Consider the following 17,421-nt stretch of genomic DNA (forward strand, 5'->3'; position numbering starts at 1 on the left):
TTACTTCTCAGTTTTGGTTGTCAGAGGTAGACTAGGTGACCTCTAAGGTCCTTTCCAGGTTTAAATCTCTTATTCTACAGTCTTATTAGCACTAAGGAAAATACACTGATAAAAAAGAAATGGCTTAGTCTTTGTCCTCATGGAATTTATAGCCTAGACAATCACAAAATTCTAGAATGTTAGAACTGGAAGTGACCTTTGAGATAAAATTAATCCAAGACTCTTATTTAATAGAGGAGGAAACTAAGACCTGGATGGGGAAGATGATTTATCCGTTGACATATACATATATACTCTATATATTGGATTGTCAAAGGAGATGGCCTGACATTTAGGAAGACTCTAACCAGGCTCCAGAATGTAGCAGCAAGATTTATAAGAATACTTTCACTTGGAGTGGCAGGACCGTGACTTGGGGGTAAGGGGAGCAGAATTCTGTGGGGCTCATTCTTGAATGGAGCCAGAGGTAGCTGCAAGTGGTAGTGGCCTACTTGAGGTAGAGAAAGGAGCTGTGGGACAAAAGAGTAGCAAGGCTGCTTTCATCCATTAAGTAGAAGCAACAACACTTACTACAGCATGGAAGAGATGGATCATTGGTCTTTCTTCCTTAGAAGATGAATATATACACCAGAGTTTTCAGTTCTTTAAAGTTATTTATTGTTTTAAGCAGTATTTTAGGAAGCTTATTCCTGTTATCTGATCTATTTTAATTACTTTTAATTCATGTAAATTAGCAATTGAGTATAGAGGGATTGCAATGGAGGAAGCAAATGAGTAGTTTGGAATACAATGAACTTAACTGGGACAGAGATCTAAAACCTTGTTCCAAAAGTTAGAGATTTACCTAACTGAGGGATCTAAAAAAGAGCAGAGAGCCACAAAACTTTTGATTCACATTTTTAACAACACCCTAAAAAGCAAAGTTAATTTGCATTCAGGTCTTTTCCCCTTTGTACTAGGCTAAATGAGTGCCATATTTACATGTCAGTCTGTCTGTCTATCTATCTAATCTAATATAGCTAGACAGCTATCTATACATCTGTCTTGATAGCTACAATTGTTTTTCAGTTGTGTCAGACGTTTTGTGATCCCATTTGGGGATTTTTTTTGGCAAAAATGCTATAGTGGTTTGCGATTTCTTTCTCCAGGTTATTTTACAGGTGAGGAAAGTAAATCAAACAGGCTTAAGTGATTTGCCCAGGGTCACACAACTACTAAGTGTCCGAGGCAAGATTCAAACTCACAAAAATGAATCCTGCCTCTAGGTCTGCCACTCTATCCACCGTACTACCTAGTTTCCCTGACATGTTGTTCGACCATTCCCCAACTGATGAGCATCCCTTTCATTTCCAGTTTTTGGTCACCACAAAGAGAGCTGCTATAAATATTTTTGTACATGTGGAACCCTTTCCCATTTCTATGATCTCTTTGTGACACAGTCCCAGAAGCAATATACCTGGGTCAAAGGGTATGAACATTTTTGTAGCCCTTTAGGCATAGTTCCAAATTGCTCTCCAGAATGGCTGGATCAGCTCACAGCTCCACCAACAATGAATGGGTGTTCCAGTTCTCCCACAACTTCTCCAACATTTATTATCTTCCTGTTTTGTCATGTTAGCCAATCTGATAGGTGTGATGTGGTACCTCAGAGTTGGTTTGATTTGCATCTGTCTAATCAATGGTGAGTTAGAACATTTTTTCGTAGGACTATAAATAGCTTTAACTTCTTCCTCTGAAAACTACCTGTTCATATCCTTTGATCATTTATCAATTGGAGAATGACTTGTATTCTTGTACATTTGACTCAGGTCTCTATATATTTTAGAAATGAGACTTTATCTGAGATACTAGTTGCAAAACTTCTTTCCCAATTTTCTGCTTCCCTCCTAATCTTAGTTGCATTGGGTTTGTGCAAAAACTTTTGATATAATCAAAATTATCCATTTTGTACTTCATAATGTTTTTTATATCTTTTTTAGTCAAAAATTTTTCCATTCTCCATAAATCAGATAAATATACTATTCCTTGCTCCACTAATTTGTTTATAGTATCAGCCTTTATACCTAGATCATGTACCCATTAGGAATTTATTCTTGTGTATGGTGTCAGATACTGATCTGTGCCCAGTTTCCACCATACTGTTCTTTAGTTTTTCCAACATTTTTTGTCGAACAGTGAGTTCTTAACTGAGAAGCTGGGGTCCTTGGGTTTATCAAACAGTAAGTTGCTGTATTCATTGACTACTGTGTCTTGAGTACCTAACATATTTCACTGCTCTACCCCTTCTCTTTCTTAGCCAGTACCAAGTGGTTTTGATGATTGCTGCTTTATAATCCAAGTTGAGATCTGGTAGGGATAGGCCACCTTCCCTAGTGTTTGTTTTCATTAGTTCCCTTGATATTCTGGACCTTTTGTTCTCCCAGATGAATTTTGATATTATTTTTTCTAGCTCTAGAAAATAATTATCTGGTAGTTTGTTTGGTATGACACTGAATAAGTAAATTAATTCAGGTAGAATTGTCATTTTTATTATATCAGCTCGGCCTACCCATGAGCTAGTGATATTTTTCCACTTACTTTTATCTGATTTTATTTGTGCAAAGTGTTTTGTAATTGTGTTCATATAGTCCCTGGGTTTGTTTTGGCACGTAGATTCCCAGATATTTTTGAGTATCTACTGTAGCTTTAAATGGGATTTGTCTTTCTAGCTCTCCCTGTAGGGCTTTGTTAGTAATATATAGAAATGCATATGATTATCTGGGTTTATTTTGTAACCTGCAACTTTGCCAAAGTTTTTTATTATTTCAAGTAGTTTTTTACTTGATGCTCTGGGATTCTTTAAGCATATCATCATATCATCTGTGAAGAGTGATAACTTAGTTTCTTCTTTGCCTATTCTAATTCTTTCAGTTTCTTTTTCTTCTCTTATTGCTACAGGTAATATTTCTAGTACCATATTGAATAACAGTGGTGATGATAGACATCGTTGTTTCACCCCTGATCTTACTGGAAATGCATCTAGCTTTTCTCCCATTGCATATAAGGCTTGCTGCTAGTTTTAGGTAAATACTGCTTATTATTTTATGGAAAGTTTCATTTATTCCAGTATTCTCCAGTGTTTTCAATAGGAAAGGGTATTGTATTTTGTCAAAAGTTTGTTCTGCATCTACTGAGATAATCATGTAGTTTCTGTTAGTTATGTTGTTGATATGATCAATAATGCTAACAGTTTTCCTAATATTGAACCAGTCCTGCATTCTTGGTATAAATCCTACCTGATCATAATGCATTGTTCTAGTGAAAAGTTGCTATATTCTTTTTGCTAATATCTTGTTTAAAATTTTTGCATCTATATTCATTAAAGAAATTGGTCTATAACTTTCTTTCTCTGTTTTGGCTCTTCCTGGTTTAGGTATCAGAACCATATTTGTATCATAAAAAGAATTTACTAGGACTCCTTCTTCAGTAGTTTTCGCAAATACTCTATACAGTATTGGAATTAACTGTTCTTTAAATGTTTGGTAGAATTCACTTGTAAATCCATCTGGCCCTGGAGATTTTTTCCTAGGGAGTTCATTGATGGCTTGTTCAACTTCTTTTTCTAAGATGGGGTTATTTAAGTATTCAACTTCCTCTTCTGTTAATCTGAGCAATTTATATTTTTTTAAAATAATTATCCATCTCATTTAGACTGGCGAATGTATGGGCAAAATAATTTCTAATTACTCTTTTAATTTCCTCCTCACTGGAAGTGAGTTCACCCTTTTCATTTTTGATATTGCTAATTTGATTTTCTTCTTTCTCTTTTTTAATCAAATTGATCAAAGGCTTATCAATTTTATTGGTTTTTTTATGAAACTAATTCTTAGTTTTATTAGTTCAGTAGTTTTCTTAATTTCAATTTTATTAATCTTCTTTGGTTTTTAGTATTTCTAATTTAGTATTTGCTTGGGGATTTTCAATTTGTTCTTTTTCTAGCTTTTTCAGATGCATGCCCAATCACTGATCTCCTCTTTCTCTACTTTATGCATGTAGGTATTCAAAGATATAAAACTTCCCCTAAGAACTGCTATGGTAGTATCCCATAAGATTTGGTGTGTTGTCTCATTATTGTCATTCTCTTGAATGAAGTTGTTGATAGTTTCTATGATTTGTTGTTCAACCCACTTTTGCTTTAGGATTAGATTACTTAGTTTCCAATTAATTTTTGGTCTATTTATCCATGGCCTTTGACTACATATAATTTTTATTGAGTTATGATCTGAAAAGGATGCATTGACTCTCTCTGCCTTTCTGCAATAGATTGGGAGGTTTTTTCTTTTCCCTAGGACATGGTCAGTTTTTGTATATGTGCCATGGTACAGCTGAGAAAAAGGTATATTCCTTTCTATCCCCATTCAGTTTTCTCCAGAGATGTATCATATCTACCTTATCCAGAGTTTTATTCACCTCCTTAACTACTTTATTGTTTATTTTGAGGTTATATTTATCAAGTTCAGAGAGGGGGAGGTTGAGGTCCCCCACTAGTACAGTTTTGCTGTCTATTTCTTCCTGCAGCTCCCTCAACCTCTCCTCTAAGAACCTGGATGCTATACCACTTGGAGCATATATGTTTAGTAATGAAATTGCTTCATTGTCTATGGTGCCTTTAAGCAGGATACAGTTTCCCTCCTTATCTCATTTTATTAGGTCTCTTTCTACTTTTGCTTTGTCTGAAATTAGAACTGTTACCCCTGCTGCTTTTACATCAGATGAAGCACAATATAATCTGCTCCAACCTTTTACTTCTACCCGGTGTGTATGACCCCATTTCAAATGTGTTTCTTGTAAACAACATATTGTTGGATTGTGGTTTTTAATCCATTCTGCTATCCATCTCCATTTTATGGGAGAGTTCATCCCATTCACATTCACAGTTATGATTACTATCTGTGTCTTTCCCTCCATCCTCTTTCCCATTTATGCTTTTCTTTCTCCCTTACCCTTCACAATAGAGTTTTAATTTTTGACCACTGCCTCCCTCAGTCTTCCCCCCCTTCTTTCTGCTCCCTCCCTTTTATTCCCCTTTTCCCTTACTACTTCCCTTCCTTTTAGCCTCCCCTCCCTTTTCTTTCCCCTTCCCCTCCTACTGCCTATAGAGTTAGTTATATTTCTGTAGTTAACTGAGTTTGTTGTTCTCTCCTTGAACCAAATCAGTTGAGAGTAAATCTCAAACAATGCTTATCTCCCTCCCCTCTTTCCCTCTACTGTATTATATTTTTGTGCCTCTTCCTGTGATGTCATTTACCTTTTTCTGCCTCCGTCTTTTTTACATCTCCTGTTACAATCCCTTTGCACCCTTAAATCACATTTTTTTCACCACATCCTTTTACCTTATACCCGTTCCCCCTCTCTATGTATATCCCTTTTATATATCTTAATAAATATAGAATTCTCAAGATTAACAAGTATTATCTTCTCTCATAGGAATATAAAGTTTTCCCTTATTGGATAACAAGCTTCTCCCCCTCCCCGTTTACCTGTTTATGCCTGTCTTGAGACCCATGTTAGAAGATCAAATTTTCTATTGAGTTCTGGCCTTTTTATCAGGAAGGTCTGGAAATCCCTTATTTCATTGAGCATCCCTCTCCTTATCTTAAATATTATGCTCAAGTTTGCTAAGTAATTGATTCTTGACTGTAGTCCCAGTTGCTTTGCCTATGGAATATCATATTACAATTCCTTAGCTCTTTTAACGTAGAAGCTGCCAGGTTCTGTGTGATCCTGACTGTAGCTTCTCAATATTTGAATGGTTTCTTTCTGGTTGCCTGCAGTATTTTCTCCTTCACTTGATAGTCCTGGAATTTAACAATGATATTCCTTGGTGTTTTTAGTTTGGGATCGCTTTCAGGAGGTAAATGGTGGATTCTTTCAATGACTATTTTGCCCTCCAGATCTTAGACCTCTGCACAATTTTCCTTGATGATTTCTTGGAAGATATTTTCCAGGCTCTTTTTGTCATCATGGCTTTCTGGTAAACCAATAATTTTTAGATATTTTGTCCTGTATCCAAAGACTCCAAGAAAATTATGAATTGGCCTCAGGCCATGGAAGAACTCAAAAAGGATTTTGAAAATCAAGTAAGAGAAGTAGGGCAAAAATTGGGAAGAGAAATGACAGTGATACAAGAAAATCATGAAAAAGAGTCAACTGTTTGCAAAAGGAGACCCAAAAAACTGAAGAAAATAACACTTTAAAAAACAGACTAACCCAAATGGTAAAAAGAGATCCAAAAAGTCAGAGGAGAAGAATGCCCTAAAAAGCAGAATTGATCGGATGGAAAAGGATATCCAAAAGCTCGCTGAAGAAAATAATTCTTTAAAGATTAGAATGGAGCAGATAGAAGCTAATGACTTTATGAAAAATCAAGAAATTATAAAAGAAAACCTAAGGAATGAAAAAATAGCAGACAATGTGAATTACCTCACTGGAAAAACAACTGACCTGGAAAATAGATCCAGGAGAGACAATTTAAAAAATCATGGGACTATCTGAAAGCCATGATCAAAAAAGAGCCTAGACATCATCTTCATGAAATTTTCAAGGAAAACTTCTGATATTCTAGGTATCAGAGAGTAAAATAAATATTGACAATAAATAAATATTGAAAGAATTTTGAAAGAATTAAAGAAATGAAAGAATGAAAGAAAATGTTGAAAGAATCCACCAATCACCTCCTGAGATTTAAAAAGAAAAACTCCTAGGAATATTGTAGCCAAATTCCAGAGTTCCTAGGTCAAGGAGAAAATATTGCAAGCAGCCAGATATAAATAATTTTAATATTCTGGAAATATGATCAGGATAACAGCTTCTATATTAAGGGATCTAAGGGCTTGGAATATAATATTCCAGAAGAAAAAGGAGCAAGGATTAAAATCAAGAATCACCTGCCCAGCAAAACTGAGTATAATACTTCAGGGTAAAAATGGTCATTCAATGAAATAGAGGACTTTCAAACATTCTTGATGAAAAGACCAGAACTGAAAAGAAAATGTGACTTTCAAACCCAAGAATCAAGAGAAGCATGAAAAGATAAACAGGAAAGAGAAATCATAAGGGACTTACTAAAGTTGAACTATTTACATTCCTACATGGAAAGATAATATTTGAACTCTTGAGACTTTTCTCAGTATTTGGGCAGTTGAAGGGATTATATACATATAGAGAGGGCACAGGATGAGTTGCATAAGAAGGGATGATATCTTAAAAAAAAATAAAATTAAGGGGTAAGAGAGGAATATATTGGAAGAAGAAAGGGAGAAATGGAATGGGACAAATTATCTCTCATAAAAGAGGCAAGAAAAAGCTTTTTCAATGGAGGGGAAAAGGGAGGAGGTGAGAGGGAAAAAGTGAAGCTTACTTTCATCACATTTAGCTTAAGAAGGGAATAACATACACACTCAATTTGGTACAAAAATCTATCTTCACTATGGGAAAGTAGGGGAGAAGGGTATAAGAGGGGTTTGGGGGAATGATAGAAGGGAGGGCAGATGGAGGAGGGGGTAATTAGAAGTAAACACTTTTGGGGAGGGACATCAAAAGAGAGAATAGAATAAATGGGGGACAGGATAAGGTGGAGGAAAATATAGTGTTTCACAACATGACTTTCATGCAAGTCTTTTGCATAACTACACATGTATAACCTATATTGAATTGCTTGCCTTCTCAGTGGGGATGGGTGGGGAGGGAAGAAAGGAGAAAAGTTCAAATTCAAAGTATTAGAAACGAATGTTGAGAATTATTATTGCATATAACTGGGAAATAAGAAACACAGGTAATGGGGTGGGGTATAGAAATCTATCTTGCCCTACAAGAAAATAGAGGAAATGGGGATAAGGGAAGGGAGGTTGGATAGAAGGGAGGGCAGATTGGGGGAAGGGACAGTAAGAATGCATGGTGTTGGGGTGAGGGAAGGGGAGAGATGGGGAGGATAATCTTATGAAAATGAATGTTGAAAACCAAAAATAAATTTTTTAAAAAGATCTAAAATATAAGAAAGTCACTTAATAAGTGTTTATTGAATTAAATTTTAGGAGGCATGAACAAAAAATATTCAGAAAAATGTTCATTCACTTAGTGGTTTTTTTCTCTATATATAACCTATATAGAAATCAAACAATAACAAGTTATCCAAACTCAAAAAGTCTGGCTTGTTAAGTTAGAGAGAAATTTTCATAGTCCTAGAGGGCAAGTGCCTTAAAGTTACTAACACTAGGTTTAGATGAAAATTTTATGGAGGGCAAAAAGATAGATTTCATGAAAATCCAGATCTCTTCCTAATCTAAATAGGAATAAAGAAATACAACATTGTCTTAACGCTAGCAAGTAATGCTACTGTCCAAGACTCTTGTAGTGATAACATTTTTTTTCTGCCTTCAGGAAAAACTTCTAAAATTCTATTTATGAATAGGTGTTAGCACTATGGTTGTTGCTTTGCTATTTGGGTACAGGAAGGTCTTCCAGATCTAGGAGTTCCTGGGCATGGAGAAATCCCCTTGTTGAAAATTTCCTGGTCCCCCATCAATGCAGATCCATAACCTGCTAAGACTTAGATCGTTATTTGGAGAGTTGTAGACACTAAGAGGTTAAGAAGTTATTTGCCTATGGTCACACAATCATATGTTGATGGCAGATCTGATCTAAGAATCCTTAACTTCAAGAAAGGGGTCTTTTCAAATCAAAATACCTTTCTTAAGCTAGTGCCACAAATTTAGAGCTGGGATTAATTTAGAGATTTTCTAATCTACATCCCTTACATTACTGATGAGAAAATTGAAACCTTAGAACATTGTTCACTTGCTTAAGAGCACACCAGGGATAAATGACAAAGACTGGATTTTAATTGTAAACTCTGATTACAAATCCAGTACTATTTAACAATGAAAAGGGAGGGAGGGAGAGGGAGAGAAAAGGAGAGAGAGAGAGACAGAGACAGAGAGATTGAGAGGAAGGAAGGAAGGAAGGAAGGAAGGAAGGAAGGAAGGAAGGAAGGAAGGAAGGAAGGAAGGAAGGAAGGAAGGAAGGAAGGAAGGGAGGGAGGGAGGGAGGGAGGGAGGAAGGGAGGAAGGGAGGAAGGGAGGGAGGGAAGGAGGGAGGGAGGGAAGGAGGGAGGGAGACAGACTGTTTTCTGGACTAAGTAACTTCATCCCCAAACTGTCCATTTCCTTCTAAGGCAATATAAATCTATTTCCCTATTTAGGCTCAGTGAAAAGTAAAAGTCAGTAAGGAATAATGTAAAGGGAAAGATACTGGAGTTGGTTTAGAGAGACCTGGGTTTGAATTTCACTTCCCAAACATAGGAAACTCTCAATGAAGTCATTCTTCAGTAACTTCTCTGTGCCTTAGTTTATCTATAAAAATATTTGTGAATAAAAGATAATGGAATAGTCTAAAAAGAATTAAACTTTACAATACCAACACTTCATTCCCTGGAATGTAGAGAGTTCTTTGAGATGGGTTTTAATCAGCCATCTGTTTTCCATCAGTGAGGCCCATTTTCCTCTTAGTATGTACAAAAGCATTAATAAGGAAGTCTTTACAGACCATTGTCCTGAACTTGATACTGTTCTGGGCACACAACAACTCAGTAAATGACTAATTGGTGAAAATAGTCTTTGCACATTTCTTTTTCTTTTGGACTGGACATTTGATTGTGTCAATGTAGGGAATTCTGAGCAAGGGAATTCCCACAGCCAAAACATAACAACATGCATGGTGCAATATCCATCCTCAGAGAGGTGCCTGGGGCACTAAGAGGTTAAGTAACTTGCCTAGGGCCCCATAGCTGGTATTTATGAGAGGCAAAACTTGAACCAAGATCTTCTTGACTTGGAGCATACTCTCAATCTATTATACACATGTTCCTTTTGAGGGTAGATTTCCAAAATTTTATATCAGACAAAGTGAGAAAGACTTCCCCTTTAAAAACTCAAAAAAAAAAATCACAGAAGACACAATCATTTAAAATATGTATTGAAATTACAAATTAAACTTTTCAATATGATTCCAAGTACAAAACACAACATTAAAAGGCATTCAAACAGCTCATTTTATACATCACAGTGTTAGTGGCACAAAATGTACTTACATTTCAAATACACAAACCAAACTTTTTTTTTCCTTTTTTAAACCATCACTGGTACAATACATAATTTATACAACTGCATGACTCATTCATGCATATCTCTATATAGGGTTAAAATACATCCACGGTAAATAAGCAAAAAATAAAAAAAATAAAAGGTTTGGTCATACAGGACATACTTGCACCTACAGTTCCTGGAATTGTGGAAGAAGGGGTTTCACAAACCAAAGCCAGAATAAAATCCATGAGGGTTTAAGACATAAACAGGGCATGCTCTATTTAAGCATTTTAGTAATTCCATATTAATGCTGGTCTTCTTGCTCCCCTTGGACATTTTTCATAATGTTTATAGCAAACTCATTGTTTTGTCCATTTTCATAAGGGCTTAGATTAGTTATAAGAAGTACACAAGCTTTGGTTTTCACACATGCTATATGGATTCTCTTGATATTTTGACATGTTTTCAGTAAAAAAAAGAAACATACATAAACCCTACCCACAAATATGTTTCTGTGTGAGATCTTAATTTTTAAGCAGACCAAGGGAAGTACTCCTTTTTGATACAGAAACCAATTTCACTGTAGTGCCAGTGAAAAATATTATCTTAGTTCTAGATAATTAGTGCATTGTTAAACATCACCTTATCCCCAGGGACCTAGGTTTCCAAATAGGAATTTGATCTGTTCTAAAATCAGGTGTTCTGGAAAATGTATTCTTGCCCCCATTTTTGGAGAAGGGAGAAAAATTTTTCAGTTTTGTGGTACTGGGGAAAAAGGGAATGCAATTGAATTCCCTCATAAGGTCCTTTAACACCTTGGTCCTCACTTCAAATTTTTCACCCCTCATTTCAGAGGCAAGAGCATCCCTGAGGGCAGCTGCCTTGGGCAACAGAAATTGAAGCCAAGTCAGGTGGGTAACAGCACCTTCTCGATGAATCCAAGCAGGAGGATCTCTCAAGTATAATAAAACTGTGGGTTAAGGTGTCGAACTCTGGAGAGGACATAGGCAAGACTAACAAGAAAAAGCAGGCCTCCTGGAGCAACAGGATGAGGCAGCTATGATGCGTGTGACTGGGGCGAGGGAGGGGAGGTGACTTCCAAATCCATGAGATCACGGATTCATTTGAGTTAAGGTGACTTATTGCAGTGATCCAGATATGCCAGAAATTACATTATGAACCTCCCCACTCAAGACCAAATCATGAAAGCTCAATTAATTTAATTAACATGGTTAGTTTGTCCCTTCTTGCTCCAAGATTATAAAGCAGTCACACTATTATTACCTTACAATGTGAATTATCTAATAAAGTTAAAGGATTACAGAAATGCAAATGAACAGAATTGACTAGCATGAAATTAATGTGCTGTTAGTCTACGCAAGAGGCAAAACAGTACTGTAGAGGCGATGTCATAAGAAAGTTGAAGGACCTGAGTTCAAATCCCTATTCTGTCATTTAATGTCATTGTGATTTGGGTAACTTTATCATTCCAAATCTATTTCTGCTCTAAAATAAGGAGACTGCACTACATGGTGTCTATGGTATCTTCCAGTTCTAAATCATTATCTTATGAAAGAATATTGGGATTTAAAGGAGACCTGGGTTGAAATCCATGCCCTGACATTGACTGGCCTTATGGTCATGTGCATAAGGTTTTTCTGAGCCTCACTTTCCTCATATGGGAAATGAGAATAGTATTACTTATGCTATCTAACTGCCAAGGGATTTTGTGAGAGAAACACTCTGTAAACAGGAAGCATTACAGGGATCATTAGTGGTATCAATAAGCAAGGGGATTGTTCCCAATGCTTCTGCTGGGTATCAAGTACAAAAATCTTGTCATGGGTTTCATTTCCAGTTTTATGTACATTATGGTTTCAGAGCTACAAAGGCAGTTAACAAGGTGTGACAGGCACATGCAGAGAGTGGGAGGGCTAGTTTCTGCATAGCCTTCCTTCTCCACTGTTATTTGTGATGCCATAAGACAGACCCTGGTAAAACTGGGCAGTTCACACCCTGTGGAGCTTAAGAGAGTCTGGTGACAAAGTCACACCACCTGGGAAGGCATATACAGCATCAGTGAAAAAAAGGCCCTTTTTGATGAGATCACTGGGGTGCTGCAAGAGGGAACGATGCTCTGACCCTGTGTGATAGGCTAAGGAGTAAAGAGTCACAACCACAAGAGCTAATTCTGATACGCAGCACTTTACATACATTATCCAACAGAAGCCTCTCAGTCATCCTGCGAGGTAGATGCTAGAGGTATTTTTATTTTTCCCATTTTACAGAAGAGGAAACTGAGTCTCAAAGAGAGAAAGTGACTTGCCCATAGTCACACAGCTAGAATGTTTCGAAGAGGGGGATTTGAACCCACAACTTGTTGACTCTGTCTAGTGCTCTCTACATTATACAAAAACATCTACCCATTGGAGAATTAGAAGGAACTTTTTGTTTCCTAGTAAAGACAAAACTGGCTCAATGAAAACTGGTGAGGTATCAGTGAAGTCAGATGTGGCATGATATCAGAAGTAATGGTTAGGTCAAAGAAAGGCAGATGACATTTGTCTTAGAAATCAAACCCTGATCCTAAGGTATACTCAGGACAGAGCATAAGACCCACCTGTCACTGAAACAATTACATACTTTTCTGGTTGCCAACAATTAAATTTATCCTAAAATATTCCCTTTTATACTTAAGTTCCTGTGGTAGGTGTCTGAAATGGCCTACTCTACAGTTAAGTGACTACGGATAGGTCATTTCATAACCTTAAGCCTCAGATTTTTCATCAGAAAAATGGGGGTAACAATGTTTATGCTAATGGATATTGTAATGGAAATTATTTGGAAACTTCAGGGCATTAGAGAAAAATAAGTTATTACCACCATAAACTAAGTACCCACTGAAAATTAAAGTCCAAGGAACAATTCTAAGTTTGGGTACAAAGGGATATCTTAGACCAGGTGGAAATGACTCCATGCCTCAATCAATGGGACTCATATTTGACAGACGAACCTGATCTTTTAGTAACTGATGGAGTTTGGGCCTTTGGCAACTTTCTCCAAGATGGCAAAGTAGAAAGAGCACTGGACTGAAGTCAGAAGGCATTGCTTTAAGTTCAAATTTTACTATGAATTAGTGGTGTAGACTTGGGCAAATTGTTTAATTTCTCTAAGCCTCAGTTTCCTCATTTGCAAAATGAGGCTAATAATTCGCTATCTACCTCAGAGAGTTGTTGTAATGATCAAAGGATACAGTCCATCTGAGGCTTCATCTTCGCAGCTATAAATCATCATGAAATGGATAGGATGTAAATAGGATGTAAATTATGTTATGTGAAATTCCTTAGCATAAGGAAAATTTTCTTAAAATGGAATGGTTCCATCAACAGAATGGATTGTCTCGTTGAAATAGCAGGTTCCTTGTCATTTAAGGTGTGGAAGCAAAGGCTGAACAACCAATCATGAGGAATGCAGCAGAAAGGACTCCTCGGCTAGACAGGGGTTAGATTAGATGACCTGAAAGGTAACTGTCATGTCTCTGGTTCTAAGAGCCTAAAATTCCTAAATGAGAAAATCCAAGCTGGAGTAGCCAGGATCAGGGTACAAGTATGCCAACACTTAAAAGATAGGTAGAGTATTAATGATTGTGATTACTGACATTAGCAATGACTCTTCTAAGCAATAAAAAGAAGGGCAAAGCCCTTGTGATCAGCCCAAATGTGATGGAAAATTGGCCTTTAGTCATGCATTGTGATGGTTTGCCGATCATTTTCCCTAGGCTGTAGTTTCTGTTGAGGCCCCCAGAATTCACATTATTAGTCACTTCTTATATAATGCTCTCCAAGGTGATAGATGATTTCAATCCCCTCCCATCATTTAGCAAATAACTCCACCCAGGGGTCTTCTTGACAGTTATGCTCAACACACAGTTTGGGCCTCAGCCTTGAGTAGGTTTATCTCAAGGGCACTGTTATTTAGTCAATGGCAAATTTTAAAATAATTAGTTGGAGGGAAGTAAAAAGCACTGTAAAATGGATATCAAGTAGCTCTCAAAATGGATTTAGCTCCCCTAGTAAACTTGACATCAGCATGAAAGGGAAGCAATTTATTTCAGAATTTCCTATGGGTGGCAGGAAACAGAATGGTGCCCTGTTTTCAACATGGGTACAATTTCTGTCCTCAGAAAGGCAAGCTGAGAAGTGAGATAAATATTCAAAATGAAAAACTGATGGAAATAACTGGGAAAGTTGTACAGTGTGGTAGAAACCACTCTGGTCTCGGGGACATAGAACCTGGGTCCCAACTCTGGCTTTGTTATTTACTGCTCAACTGACCAAGTCACAGTGCTTCTCTTAGCCCAAAGTCCTCCTCTGAAGAATGAAGGGATTTGTTTAAATGATCTAGAAAGCCCTTGCCAACCCTAATCCTAAGCAGGGATTTTTCTGCCTAAATCTATGTAGAAGGTTGTTTCTTGTCCATTGAGTTCTATAGAGAAGAAAAATATCTCCAATAAAGGCCAGGGATTGATTTTTACATGGACATTAGATCGTGTAAACAACAGGGAATATAGCATGGTATTGAGAACCAGCATAATGTAGCACGAGCAAAGCAGTAAGTCTGCCTTCACACAACATCTGTAGCTATTAGCCTGTTTTATCACAAACCACTTTTAAAGTACACAACTCCTATTCTTTTCAAAGCTCATATGCAGAGGAACTTGAATTTTATGATTGAGTTGTGTGTTATCAGCCTCCAGGTAGCTTCTCAATCTTGGAAACCATCGCAAAGCACCAAAGTTGACAAAATAACCAAACCCCAAATGACAGTGAATTGAATGACTATTGGGTGAAGGGGGAATGTTGGTCAAAGTTGAACTACTAATAGCACTGGGACAAGAAAATAATTCTTTAAATTAGTTGAATAACTTTTTGAAAGTGAAATGCAAATTCCAGGAACTCCTTTAGTCTCACAGAGATGAGAACTTTCTTGCTTTCTAATGGAGAAATCCCTGCTGGGCTATGAGTGAGTCTGCAGGTCACTAATGAGACAGTAATACTTCACTGTTCTTTCTCCTTGTTTAATTAGACAGAAGCAAGCTGCTGCAGGTTTTCTAAACCCTAGTGATTTTGAACTATTTACACATTTGGTTTAGAGACATAAAAAGAATCCTGATACCTGGATAAGAAATTATGAGCCCTATGTGTGGAGTGCATCCTTAAACAGCCAAATGAATTCAGAAAGACCGACAGGGATGCTCTTTCAAACATGGCAGTAATTTTCACAAAGAACATCCATGGGGTAGGTTTGTGTCCCTTCCCTCTCCAACTAACAGCTTTCCAAAGACATCAGAACAAGACAAACCACATGAGACTTTCTAAATGTTCAAAATGCAGCAAAGCTGGACAAGTCTTGAGGCAGCAGTTCTCTTCTCCTCCCATATGATCCTATTCCCCCCTCCACCTTCAAAAGGGTCTGGAATGGTTTCTAGGCAGCCGGTCAATTTTTACTATCCAGATTAAAAGTAAAAGAACCCTCCCACTGAAAAGGATTTGATGATGCCGACTATAAAATAGAGTGTAATCAACACAGATCTTCTCTAAAATCTGCTCACACTAATCCTATTTGAAGTGGCAGGTGATTCTCAAATCCTTTCTTTAACACGGAGGATTTCATCTTGATGCTGATTATATAAAGGGTTGGGACTGAATGTCTCTTAGGCTATGATCTGCCATGTTTGGCTTCGCTCCCCATACAAAGCTATCACATATGTTACTGGCTGCACCTCCCTTTGAAAATCTGTTGGCACATTTCTCCTCCGTACAGCTCGTACTCCATGCCTGACTCATCTTCTACCTTCCTGCTGGACCTCTTGCAAAGTGGGCCTTTGCAAATGCCTTGATAGCAGTCCCCAGAATCATGGCACCATATGTCGCTGGGAAGCAGGATGGGGCACGTGAGGCTGTAACAATGGAGAGTGCAAGGGAGGGAGTGGGAGGAGGGGAGAGCCATATTTCCCCAAAGGCAGGAGTCCAGTCTTCCCTGGGTCTATGTCGGTAGGGGATCATCATCGCCTTTATGACACTTGCATTTGCAGCAGAGGACAAATGGTGTTGCCAGTAACAGGAAAGGAGAGGCCACTAAGAGCAAAAGGCCAAAGCCGGCGAAAATGCCCACCACCTGGAATGATGGGAAAAAACAAGGAAGAAAATAGGATTCATGAGTTTGTGAGCAGAGTAGCTCCAAAACACATCTAAATCACCCTGTTACATAGCTGGCTCTGGTTTCTTAAGATTTTCATTCCAAAGCAGGCATGGATAAAGAAATAAGAGTTGTAGCAGCAGCAGTAGTAGTAGTAATAGCAACTAATATTTACATAATGACTACTAAGTGTCAAGTACTGAGCTAAGTGATTTACAAATATTATCTCATTTGATCCTCACAACAACCTTGGGAGATAGGGGCAATTATTATCCCCATTTTACAGATGAGGCAACAGAGACAAAGAGAGGCTATCTGACTTGCCCAGTCACAAAACTTGTAACTGTCTGAAGCAAATCACGGAGACTTTCTGAACCTCAGCTTCTTTATCTGTAAAATAACTTGATTTATTTCATATGTTTCTGTTGAGAGTCAAATTAGGAGATATATGAAGCCCTTTGTAAAACAAAAAGTATTATAGTCATGTCAACTTTTTTTTGTTGTCATGAGGGATTCAGAAGCCTCAGCATCGTGTTAAAAATATTTAAAACAACTTCTTAGATGCAGAATTAGAAGTTCGATCAGTTAACTTTTCTGAACTCACATCTTCTTCTTTACAATGGGAAATAACACTATCTCTCTCCCAAGGCTGTGAGAGAACCATAAGGTGCCATATTATTTTTGTTGGTTCTTAATATCAATACTCTCTTGCTGATGATGGATGACTATGGATCTTGAAGCGAGAGTCTTTCAGAAGAAACAGAACTGTAGGGAACTCGGAGGATATTAAAAAGGTACATGATGAGAGTAAGTAAGCTGTATATTGTTGCCAATTACTTGTCTTTGGAAAAGCAGTTTCCTATAACTCCAGTATTGTATGATGGGAAAGGAAGGTGAAGCCTTGATTCACCAAGGAGTAACAAAGAAAAAGCCTAAAGGATGCTCTGAAGCCTATGGAATGTTAAAGGGCTGCAAGAAGAACTCCATGATGATGGTGATGACAGCAAGTACTTACATAGAACTTTAAGGTTTACAAAGGGCTTCAAAGTACATCACCATATGTAACATTTACGAGAAGACTATGAGGTTAAGTGCTATTTAT

At 37.4% G+C, this 17,421-nt stretch overlaps 1 protein-coding gene and 1 long non-coding RNA gene across 5 annotated transcripts in view; one reads left to right on the forward strand and one right to left on the reverse strand.

Annotated features, from left to right (window-relative positions):
- The first annotated feature begins 234 nt into the window (after nt 1-234).
- LOC140520384 (uncharacterized) lies at nt 235-11,064 on the forward strand. Its single transcript, XR_011972485.1, has 3 exons — nt 235-418; nt 2,938-3,062; nt 10,975-11,064. It is a non-coding gene; the product is annotated as an uncharacterized lncRNA (long non-coding RNA).
- The window catches only part of RNF144A (ring finger protein 144A), a 164,767-nt gene continuing 157,341 nt past the window's right edge, over nt 9,996-17,421 (reverse strand). For all 4 annotated transcript variants that reach the window (XM_072634284.1, XM_072634287.1, XM_072634286.1 and 1 more), the window contains one exon: nt 9,996-16,298. In XM_072634284.1, the coding sequence (XP_072490385.1) occupies nt 16,167-16,298 (132 nt within the window). In that variant the 3' untranslated portion in view covers nt 9,996-16,166. The remainder of the gene's footprint in view (nt 16,299-17,421) is intronic.

This window comes from Notamacropus eugenii, chromosome 1 (assembly GCF_028372415.1).
Source record: "Notamacropus eugenii isolate mMacEug1 chromosome 1, mMacEug1.pri_v2, whole genome shotgun sequence".
NCBI lineage: Eukaryota > Metazoa > Chordata > Mammalia > Diprotodontia > Macropodidae > Notamacropus > Notamacropus eugenii.